The following is an 11,772-nucleotide window of genomic DNA, read 5'->3' on the forward strand; positions in this document are numbered from 1 at the left end:
GTGATTGGATGAACCATCTGTCTATCATCGTCTATCACCATCTTACCTTGCGAGGCAGCTGGTTTTGCAAGATCACAAGATCACGCGAGCATCCTCATAGGACGCTGATTGGTGGGAACCACTGGTGGTTCGAACACAGGCATATAACTTGAAGCCTAACAAGATCGATTCTCGTATGATTCGAATGCCAAATTCCCTATCAACTGCAGGCCTTGTCACTGCTTCCTCACTTCCTATTATATACCAATGTTTGTCACTGTTTGCACTTGCCTGTGATGGGCTTGATCCAAAGGGTTTAATACGTAGGTTTGTGCTATTTTCCCCAAATCCCACTCCCAGTTGAATTCCCAACCAGTAGCGCTTGCTAGTCCAGTGATGACTACATAATCCTTCCCCAACTTCCCTCCTGCAACAAGCCAGAACCCAGGTCCCCGTGGTTGTAGACAAGAATTTTTCCCCTGCACCACCTGTGCATGCTGCCTTGTTTGGTATGTAGTCTGCTGATGACCTTGGCTGTTGGGTTATGGGACTTAAAATCTTTGCAGAACTCTTTTAAATACTCTTTTTACATTTACAATTTTGAGGAAAGAAATTACTACATCAATAAAGTTTGAGATTAGCTTAATTTAATAAAAATCATTAGCATCATTCACAAATGCATATATTGTGTAATTTGAATCAGTGTGGCTTCATAAGCAACAGTGATTAATGCTCTGGTCTCCTGGCTCTGAGTGGAGTGCCAGCTCAGACTGATTTGTTTGGCTAATGTATCTCTGTCACTCTGTATGAAGAGGGGGCACTGTTGTTCAAGCCTGGTTCAGATTTCAAAGTGTTTGTTCTCCGTCCCGCCTCCCTGCCCCCTCAGCCGTTGTCTTTTGGTCTATCTCATGTCACGCCCCCTCTCTGGCCCTACCTGAACCTAAAGTACCATAAAGTTTACTGAAAGTCATGCACCACCGGGGATATCAGTATCAATCTGCATATTTGTGCTCTGTGTATTGGGCTTTGTTGTGGAATGTGAGCATGCAAGCTCTCCTTTCACGCCTGTGCCAACGTAAAGAGGTGAGCAGAACACAGTGAACCCTGTATTGTTCAGGGGCCCTTCAAATCACCAAACTCTGCTGTTGTTTGTAGTTTTCTGTTTTATTTGCATAATACATAATGTGTATAGTTGGAAGTTTAGCAGGCATTTGAGGAGGGCTGTATTACTGGTGGCATATATAACTAGAACCAGTCACCCAGAATCACTTCATTAATATATGCATGAAAGATGTTTCTAAAATGAATGTGTTCAGTGGGCTCAGATCCGGGAATGTTGTCTGTCAGTAGTGGTTTCTGGATCTCTTGGGAGAGGGTATCCACTTCCTCTTGAGGAGCCATTGGTGACATAGTGATATTGTAGAGTGCAGCTCAGAACACAGCTGCTCCACCAAACCTGCCTCTGCTCCATCGGAGACAGAGCAGCTAGTAGCGGGGCAGAGGCTACGAAGCTCCCATGTGCCTCTGTGGCTCTCACCATCTGCATACCAGAGTAGCTGGCTGTTCTGTCCTTCAAGCCTCCAGTCTGGGTGCAAAGCTAAATTTTACCCCATTTTTCCTCCCAGAGTTGCTTCCCAGCTGAACCCAGAATTGGCCTCCTTTCACTGCTAACACATCGTCCATTGAGCGGATGGCATAGCGTAGGGCATCTGTTTTCCCTTCCGTCTTTATAGTTCAAAAAGGCCACGATGGGAACGTTAATGCGATCAGGCTCCAGTTATGATGCCTGCTGTCTGTAGACTCTGTCTAGAGAGTGATTGGTATGCCACAGAGGCCCAGGAGGTGGCACCTGGTCTTGATGTCAGACATCAGATCTGCGGGGAAGTCCTACTTCATAGACGGAGCAAAGAGGAATGGAAGAAGTGCACAATGCAGAGTCTAGAGAATTATACTACAGTGCCAACCCTAACAGATGAGGGTTGATGATAGTAACAAAGCTGGGGCCTGACGGGCAGTACTTGAATGACTGTGTTGTCATAGGTACTTGCTGAGGAAAAGTTGATGTGGACTGGTGTTCTGCTGCACTTAGATGGGTTAACTGAATAATTAATTCTGATTTAAGCATTTACACATTTTGTTGCAAAGATAAGTGGATAAATGTATAAAGCCACAGACATCCGCAGCCTCAGCTGCTATTCTACTGACATTCCTCCCATTCCTATTAGCATCCCACTGGGCATTGCTAACCATCCAGTCAGAGTCCATATTCCGTTGACCTTCTGTGATAAGAACATGAAAGGGCTGATGCACAGGAGTATTTAGTACAGAGGTCAGACTGGATTTGTATTGTAGCAGATTTACTTCTCTTACACTGTTTTTTATACACTCAGATCCATATGTGTATATTTTTTCTGACAAATGACAGCTTCGTAAACCCAGGAGAGCAGTGAAGCATGCTATAGCTCAGTAAAAAATGTGTTTGACGTCAGGCCAACTTCACAGACATCGGGCTGGCAGCTCCTCTCAGGTTTTTCTTACTTTTCAATCAGATGTTTGTTTCTGGGGAAAGTTGAGTCTGTATCCTAATCATTTTGACATTGGACTGTAAAATAGCTATAAAACAGCAGCGCTACACAGGGAGAGCATCTGGTTTCATTCAAACACTCACCTGTGTTTGCACTGGAGAGGACATCAAAACATCAGGCCGTGTTTTAAAGAGCTCCACAAAGCTGCATGGACAGGCCGGTGGCGGCGCTTCTGAAACAGTTAGACTATTGTTTTATTGTTTGTCATGATTGGACAGATGAAAGAGAAGTGTAGGATCCACAGCACCACCAGCATGGCTCGGTTCCCTCCTCCTGGACGTCATTACCACTATAAAGCTTTCACTGCTCAAATTGTGTAAGGCCAGAGAAAATCAAATGGCATGCAATTCGGGCACCCTGGATATTGTCTGCTTTGTATATTACACGACAAATGTCTTTTATTATGGTACATTTTGTTTTTATTATCCATCTCACATGGAGAATAAATAGCATATGTTTGTTTTTTTTATTTTTTTACTCCGAAAGAGAAGAATGTGAAAACCACAACACAAACACAGCGGCATAGTCATAGAGCTAAATTTATCCTTTGGCGTACACTGTGGTGTTAATGTGTGGCTTCTCTAGCTCCTAAACACATTCATATCACCAAAGAATGTTGTTTTTCTCCGACAGATACAATGAAACTGTGTTTTTCGCGTTGTGTTTTGACTCAGCCGTCGTCCTGTCATGTGGTCACTTCAGTCACTGGGTGACAAGCTGACAACAGGCTGACTGTAGGTTTGCGTGTCTTCATTTTCTTTTTTCTGTCCATCTAGTATAGCTATCCTGTAATTCCACATTTGACACTGACTGGATAATTGTTACTCTGCCTTTGTAAACACGGATTCATTAAAAAAGTACGTCAAAACATACGTCATGATACAGTACCTTGTAAAGTTCTTGAGATCGATGTCACTCCCACCAACAGACAAGATTAAAATCACTATAAATCGGTGCTTTCAAATAGTGTCTGATCCTGAAACATCCTCACTGCTGTGGCCGTGTAACCTGGAGTTCTGTACTGGCACCATGGCTTTGGGAAGACACGTGTTGCTTTCAGTACTATGTACTGAATCACTTGTTTGGCTTAGTAAGCTTTTGACTCTTCCTGCTTATTCACTCATGTTGACCATTGTCAGATTGAATCAATATGTGGTACAAAGGCTGCATGTCGGGATGAGGTTTAGGAAGCATTGGTATCATTGTCATACACAGCTTTCCTGCAAATTATATGATGTCATACTGCTAATTCTCAGCTATGTGTTCAAGCTGGTTAGAATTTAAAAGAACATGGCAAAGCTCTTTTCTACTGACGTGCAAACATCAAAAGGAGAACATTCATCATGTCACCATTAGTTGATTATGACTCAGTTATGGACCTTCACTTGAAAACAGTTTTTAAAAGTCCTTTCTTTAACCCCACCCCCAGAAGATGAAGGGAAGAAGATGAACATAGAAAGGGGTATTGGAAGCATAATAGCCCCTGAGAGTGTTGCCATGTGTGCGTGGCCTTGTCTGGCTGTTGTCCCATTGTAGTGACAGTTGCCCTCAGGGTGCCAGGGGCCATAGTTCAGGCCTACACAAAAAAAAGAGTCTTCTAGAGATGGGTGCTCCCTGGGACTGGAGGAGTGATGTCAGGCCCATTCAGTGGCCTGCTCAACAAGTGGAGGGACTCTTCCCCCAGGGCTGGAGCCAGTGTTAACCTCTGTGGAGAGAGAGGAAGGCGGATGACAGTCATTATTGGCACAGGGAGAGTCAAATCACCTTTGATCCTCCAGTGGAAGTATCACTCCCGTCTTCACAGCTGTGTTTGCCCCGTACCTCCTCCTCTTACTCCTCTCTGTTTCTGCTCAAACACATAACACTAAGAGTCTGTTCCCTTTCTCCACTTACTCCGTCTCTCTATAAATACTCACTTCGCATCCTCAGACTTCAGGGGTACTCACTGATGATGCAACACTAGTAGTCATATGTTCTTGGAACACTGGAAATTACTGGTTGTTCAAATTGTTTTCACTAATAGTATGCTTTAATCCCTTCTCAGCAAAATAACATAGCTCTTCACCAAGCAATAAAATAAGGATTTTTAGTGTAATATAGAAGGTTCCTGACTGATATTTAGCATTTTTACTCCAAATTCCACTCCATGAATTGTAACCTGATGTGATGTGATTGTTTGGGTGCCCCCATAACCCTGAGCTGTGGTGTCCTGGTACTGTCTCCCAAAGAGAATTGGCCACAGTCTTGGTCTTGGAGTCTCTGGGTGAGGTCCAGGAGCATAGTCCTGCAGGGGACCTCAATTTTTGGGTTGAAATGTGAAGAAACCTGAAGGTGGTTGTTGGGAAGAAGAGTCTGTCTGATCTGGATCGTAGCGGTACTTTGTTATCAGACTTTCTGGTCTAGCCATGGACGTTGCGATACAAACGCCATGTTTGAGCGTAAGGATGTTCAGAAGTGTAGTTTGTTTCACAACACCATAGACCAACGAATAATGGTCAACTTTGAAGTTGATAGTATGTCTTGGACACTCAAGTGAAGAGAGACACAAAGCTGTTAAGAGTTGGATTAGGTGGCGTGTTGGCCCACCCTACAGACCCACTAAACACAAACGTTTAGTGAAGGGAACATCTGGCACAGACGCTTGTATGCAAGGTCTTCAAATCCTATTCCTGAAGAATCTCCTGCATCCACTGACTGTGGCAGCTGCTTAGAATTGTGGCAAGAAGGTCATCAACGTGAAAAATGCCTTCGGGCACCAGCGGTGGAGGCAGGGCAATAACACTGTATCAAAAAACAAGATGATCAATCCTGTCTCATGGTATTATAATGAAATAATAAACCCTGCAACTCATATATATATATATATATCATGGATCATATTTTCACCAGTACCTGGTAACTCTTTATATTTAAGCGCTATTTTTGGTTTAAGTGCCTGCTAACAAAATTAATCAAATTTTATGTCAAATAATATCTTACATCATCTACATCAAATGATCAAGACTCCATTAATGTGTCCTTTTCCCCAAGTAGCCTTGCCCTGTATGTATATCTTTGCTTGGTTGTTTTTCTCATTGTGTGTGTATCCTCTTTTGTTGCCTACAGACGCACATATCCAGACTACCACCTGGTACCGTTCCTGGCCAGTCTCTGGCCATCGAGGGAGGTGTGTGTCGACTGATGAGTGTAGCGGAGTGAGCCGTATTCGCCTTTCTCCAGGGCTTCTTCAGCAATACTCCAATACAAACCCTTCCAACCACGCACACACAGACACAGACACACACACACACACACACACACACACACACACACACACACACACAGAGACATACCTTTGTGATGCTAGAAGTAATAAGCTTTAGCTGTTTTAACAGGTTTCCAGGAGGGAGGGGTGTTAGCTTCTAGTTAGTGCACTTACAGGACTTCCTGTTGCCACTGTCTGCCTACAGCATGTACTCTATGCCAATTTACACCCCCCTAAACTCTCCAGTGTCACCTGGATTAGACTTGATGCACCATTGCCTTGATGCACCATTTTTTCTTTGTTACTCTTTTCCAACTAAAAGTGTTGTCCTTCCTTTTGTATATAAGCTATGATTTAGGTAAACAGGGTGGATGTTCATGTTATTTTGTATTGCTGAACAGATGTGACTATTTTCAAACTTTTAGGAATATAAAATGCAAGACCTTATTTTGTCGTTAAAATACTTTTCAAGTATAAAGGATGTCATTATGCACCTTGTGGAATACCTGCTACTCAAGATAACTGTTGTGAATGAAGCATTTATAGCTGTGAGAGTTTGAACAGTGATGATGAAAGCAATTTATAATGTTAAACATGTACAGACCAACTTCCATGTACTCACACATATTAATCCTCCAGCATACTGTATAATGTAGCATTTATGTGCATCTTAGATCATGATGAGTTTTATAAATATTACAGCCATAGAATTTGCTTTGCTATGATTGTTTTTAAAATGTGAACACACAGCTATTGCATGTACAAAAAAAAACCTCCAGTAAGCCACTTTCTGTTCTCTAACAGGCGTAGAGTCATCAAGAAGCAGGAAGCTATGCACTTCCAGAGTGATGCTGATACTATAGCGCTCAGGTAGCAGTAATTGATCCCACCGCCAAACATGACTGTTAGTCATCATTTAAAAACACAATTTATATTTGTAGAGTCACATTGACAGACATGTATTTTCTTGTTTAGAGAGAAAAAGGACCGCTAAAAACTAATTTATGCATTTTTAAGCCCATCAAATGGTGCTGTTGAGAACTGTACTTGAAAAGAGTAAAGGTCTAACTAAATTGTTACTTTTGTCGGGATAATCAGTTTCTCTGATTTTGCTGTTTAACTCAGTTACTAATAAGAATTCCAACAAAACCATAATAGAGCTTGTCTAATCTTTACTTGAAAATGCAACTAATATAAAATGTTATAAGCTATGGAAATGATTGCACAGCTCTCTACAGTGCTTGAAAAGTAAATAAAATCTATGTTGCTACATTTCTGTGTCTAACTGTCTTTAGTCTCTTAAACTTCATGACATGAGACAATTTCTTTGAATTGTACTGTTTCTTCTCCAAAAAAGACATACATTGCTACTGGGAGAGCAGTTTGTGTAAACCATAACAGACAGCATAAATATCATAATCTGAACTGTGGACTGCCAAAAATGTATAGTCTGGGAATAAATTACATGCTAGACAGTAACTGATGTGGAAAAAAGAATTCTGCAGAAGGAGTCCTGAGCATTGAAACTTCTCAGCATGTGAAAAAAAATATTGAAGTCTATGTTTGTTGAGGAACTTTAATGACTATTACAAATGTGTGCCATGCTCCCACAAACACACAAGATATTCCTTTTCTTAGCCACTGTTGGATTACATAACCAAGCTGCTATTCTCCAAAGGTTCTCAAAATGTTTCATTTGATTCCTCTTAAATGTATACAAATTATGAATATATATATATGCTGTATATAATAAGTATATACTGTAGGTTAATTCAGTGGTCCTGGCAATAACTAAAGAATGACATGTATTTATAACAGTTGTATCAGTCTCTAGGCATGAGTTGGTCCAGTTGCTGACTCTGGATCGTGGCCACTGCAGTGTCTGAGAGGAATGTGCAATAGAGATGTTCGAGAAGATAAATATATTCACAGTATGAGGTGAGAGATGCCTGCCTGTCCATGTGCAGGGCCTGGTTGTGGGATAAGACCACATATTGATTACATCCACAGCCAGTTTGCCTTTCAGGTGTAAGATGTCACAGTCTTTGGACATCACCAAAATGTAGCTGACGGGTCAGGAGGAGCAGCAGAAGGTTGGTGCTGTGCTGCGCATGTTTGTTTTTGTTCCACAGCCTCCTGACCCTGGTTTGATCTTGAGGGTCCATCTAAAAGGAGACGTATGTTACCTTGCCCCTCACCCACACTCACACCTCCATTAGCTTGATTATGTGTTATTACAGAGCACCCTCTTTTCATCAGAGCTAATCTGTGTTGCTGGGAGACCCTCAGCCCTATTCAAGCACAGAACCTTCCCCTTCAAACATCATCCCTCTCTGTCCTGGATCCCCTTTTGCTTTGAAAAAGGATCCTAGGTCTTTAAAAAGTGGACGGGTCCCTGAGCCATTCAAGGTGTATCCAATGCCTCGCGCTCAGCAAGGCTCTTAAATGCAAAACAGACGGTGGAGCAAATAAAGATCAAAGGCAGCAGCCTTGCCTGCCTGGCCCGCTGTCCTCACATGCCAAGCGGTGCTGTCACAGTGAATCACAGCCATGCAGCTTCCGTGCTCATGCTGCCCCCCCTCACTCACCACCTCAGGGCCACCAACCCCCTTAACACTGTTACAGCCCCTGTGTGCCAGTGTCTAACATTGACACACACACACACAGGGTTAAAATCAGACAGTGTATAGGCTGCCTGCTTTTATCAGATGAAGCCAGAAGTGAGGGGGGTCAGACATCTCTCACCTTTATTCACATCAAGATCCTCTCATAGCGTGTTAAGTGTAAACAGTTGAGCATCGCAAATATGCCATAGTGCTTTATTCACTCTGCCAATGTTGTGTGTGTGCGTGGTGACTCAAAATTAATATTGTTTTTCTATGCAATGACCCGTTGGATTCAAAATAAAGTCTGCCTCTTAAAAGTCTGCCTCTTAAAAGTCAGTTTGCATTAGATTGAAACTTACTTCCCCTCACTTCTACTAGCATGTGATGCAAGCATGAGCATATAAAATGTGTGGTGGTACATTAATCATAAGTTTAACCCAATGAAAGGCATGGCTGAATATAATAACTCTTTTATAAGAGGGCAAAGCAGATTTCTTTTCCTCTGTTGTCCTCATTTATCCAACAGCGTTGTTTGTTTGAATTTATGAGCAGGCTCATGTTGCAGTATATTAGCTTTAGTTTGAGCTGGTATAGAAGACATGGGCCAGGGTCAGGTGACACTCAAGCCACTCAGCCCATCTACCATGATGATGTTCAGTGCACGGTGATACTACTGTATATGTCCAAGTGAATTAGAACGTTTAGTTATTTGCTCTGCCATTGTTCTGCCATAGACGGTGCGGCTGCAGCATCTCAGCGATGTCCTGGCAAGCAGGGGTTAAGTAAGGCACCCCACCCTCTCAGATGCTCAACAGCTACTTGACCTGTTTGTTCAGCTGTACACCCAGGCGCATGTTCACCCCCCCCTCCCCACCCCCCCCAAACCCTCACCCACTCCTCCCCTGGCTTGCTGTGCCAGAGATGCAAGCCTATGGCAGGCAGAGTGCCAGCAGCCCCACCTCTGTTTTGCTGCTAGGACAGAGGGGGTGAAGGTTGAGAGGGAAGGATACAGCGGCTAGATAAGTAACCTCCTGGTGCAGGTCAGCTATTCCAGATTAGAAGACCAAAGACAAACCTTTTAATTAGGTTTGCTGTGCAGTTAGGGCCCTGCGGTATTGTGGCCCAGACACTTCCTGCATTGTGCTACACCACCCATAAAGTAGCAGCACGAGGGAGCGAGTGAAAGAAAGTGAGGGCGAGAGGCTAAAAATGACTCTGCCACATCTGCGCCACACCACAAAACAAAGAGATGCCTGATTGCCACCGTGCAACCCCATCTTTTACGTTGTGGTTATTTACCTAGAGTACAAGAACCCCTACAGTGAGCGCTTGCATGCACAACAAAGCACATGAACCTGTTGTAATGGGAGATATTTCTGCAAAAACAGTGAGTTCTTCATTTATTAAACATTAACCCATCCAACTTTCTGCTGCTTTCCTCCTCTTTTTAACTCTTCTTGTTTTCTTATTCCCACAGTTAGCTCTTGAGTGGAGACCTATTGAGAAATCCCAGAGCCAACCCTGTCAAACTCGGTCTAAAACGGTGTAAGTACGTTGGACATAATTTCTTTCTCATAACAAAAATAGAGGCAAAATACCAACAATCATATCTTGGTAATGCTTAATGAGCCCTTTCGGATCCTTGACAATATACCACTAATATGGTGCTTTGCATCCTTTGAAACATACCAGAGTCCTGGAAATAGTAACACAAAAGCGAGGCCTCACTGACGCCCCACAGCCAACGCAACAAGTTCTCTCTGTACTCTCTGTACTCAGTGGTCTATATCTGCACTTGCACACATTTTGACACCAATTACAATGAGACGTCAAATCCCTCTAGGCTATTCCTACCTGCACCTTGGCGCAGGAATCACAGTGCAAGTTGTGCTAGTGTTTGCAGGGCGGGGGAGAAGAAATGGAAGATGAAAAGTGAGGAGGGTGTACGAGTAATTGCCTGCTCTCGAGACGCGTGGAGCCTGTCTGGAGAAGAGATACTGGGGGAGGAGGAGGGGGGCGGAGGTATGTCATCAATTTGAGCTTGGCCCTAATATTTCAAAATACAGACCAACACCTCGCTTTGATCTTCGTGGCCTGTGCAGCAGACGGTCTGTTAAGATGATCATCCATGCTGGTTACTGTAATCTTAGCCTGGAACCTTGCTTTTACTGAGGAGGGGGACAGAAGACGGAAAAAAGAAAGGTTCAAATACTACGGGTCTGATAATACAGAGAGAGAAGTTTGTCTGCATTGTAAAAGAATGCATCTGAGTCATTTACAGCGAGTATTTAAAGGTGGGTTGTTGATAAAAGGCTGTGTTTGGGATAAATGGGTCGAAGGACGCGTGCGGAGGAATTTTGTATGAAAAGTGAAGCAACTAGGCGGTTGCAAGTAGCGCCTCAGGGGTGTGGAACGTGCTGAGGCCTGCTGCATTATAAAGACAAGCCCTGCACCCGGCCAGCTGTGCCGTACACAAGACTGGAGGAATGAGGGCACCATGAATGGCTTTCTCTGTGTGACAATGACTGCAGCACTCAGAGGAGAGAATGGTCAGAGGTCCCTGCTACGGACAGGCAACGTTGAGTGTGTGTGTGTGTGTGCGTGTGTGCGTGCGTGTGTATGTACACTGAGAAATTACTCAGGAATGTGAGGATACATGCCAAAGACAAAGAATTTGAGTCGCATTCAAGGGAACCTTACCCTCCTCACCCTCTGAAGAAATATCACAATCCCATCAAAAGGCCTGGCCTGAGAGCCACACTGGATGGAACTAATGGAAGTCTTGTGCACTGGCTTAAGCCTGTTGGACGAGTTTAATTGTTAAGATGAAATGAGTTTGTTTTTTTTCTCGCAGATGAATTTCCTCTGACAGGAGGAAAAATCTAATAGCAGCTGATCCAATTTCTCTCGCAATATTGTTAATTTACCACCTCTGGAGATCATACATGCAAGGTGATGTTGGCAAATCAGAGCAAAAGTTTTTGTTTTCTAGCAACACATTTATTGGCTTTTTAAAAATTTATTTATAGATTTATATCTCAAAAATCTTTCCGTACAATTGTATTCACACATTCTTTACGCTCTACTATGGTTTAATCCTAACTTGAGACTGGGACACGCACTTTGATGGCAAAGTTTGAGCAAGAGAGGAGTCTCAAGTTAGCATTCAGCCATATGTGAATCAGAAACCACAGTCATAGGCACCCAACTCAGACACAGCTACAACTTAATAAATACTTTACAAAAATAATGCAGGCTTTTTACAAGGAAGATCCGCCTCAGAGAGACAGGGGACATGGTTGTAAATTATTGGTAAAAAAAAAAAAAAAAAATTAAATGTGCATGCTAAATAAACATA

The 11,772-nt window shown here is 43.0% G+C and overlaps 1 protein-coding gene across 2 annotated transcripts in view; it reads left to right on the forward strand.

Moving 5' to 3' along the window:
- tasp1 (taspase, threonine aspartase, 1) overlaps positions 1-7,080 on the forward strand; it is a 28,711-nt gene extending 21,631 nt beyond the window's left edge. Inside the window, exons 14-15 of one of the 2 annotated variants that reach the window (XM_042433774.1) lie at positions 5,670-5,730; positions 6,613-7,080. In XM_042433774.1, the coding sequence (XP_042289708.1) occupies positions 5,670-5,730; positions 6,613-6,671 (120 nt within the window). In that variant the 3' untranslated portion in view covers positions 6,672-7,080. Of the gene's footprint in view, positions 1-5,669 lie in introns of both variants that reach the window. The other variant, XM_042433776.1, reaches the window with a different exon arrangement.
- The last annotated feature ends 4,692 nt before the right edge of the window (positions 7,081-11,772 follow it).

The sequence above is a fragment of the Thunnus maccoyii genome, chromosome 14 (assembly GCF_910596095.1).
Source record: "Thunnus maccoyii chromosome 14, fThuMac1.1, whole genome shotgun sequence".
In the NCBI taxonomy this organism is placed as follows: Eukaryota; Metazoa; Chordata; class Actinopteri; order Scombriformes; family Scombridae; genus Thunnus; species Thunnus maccoyii.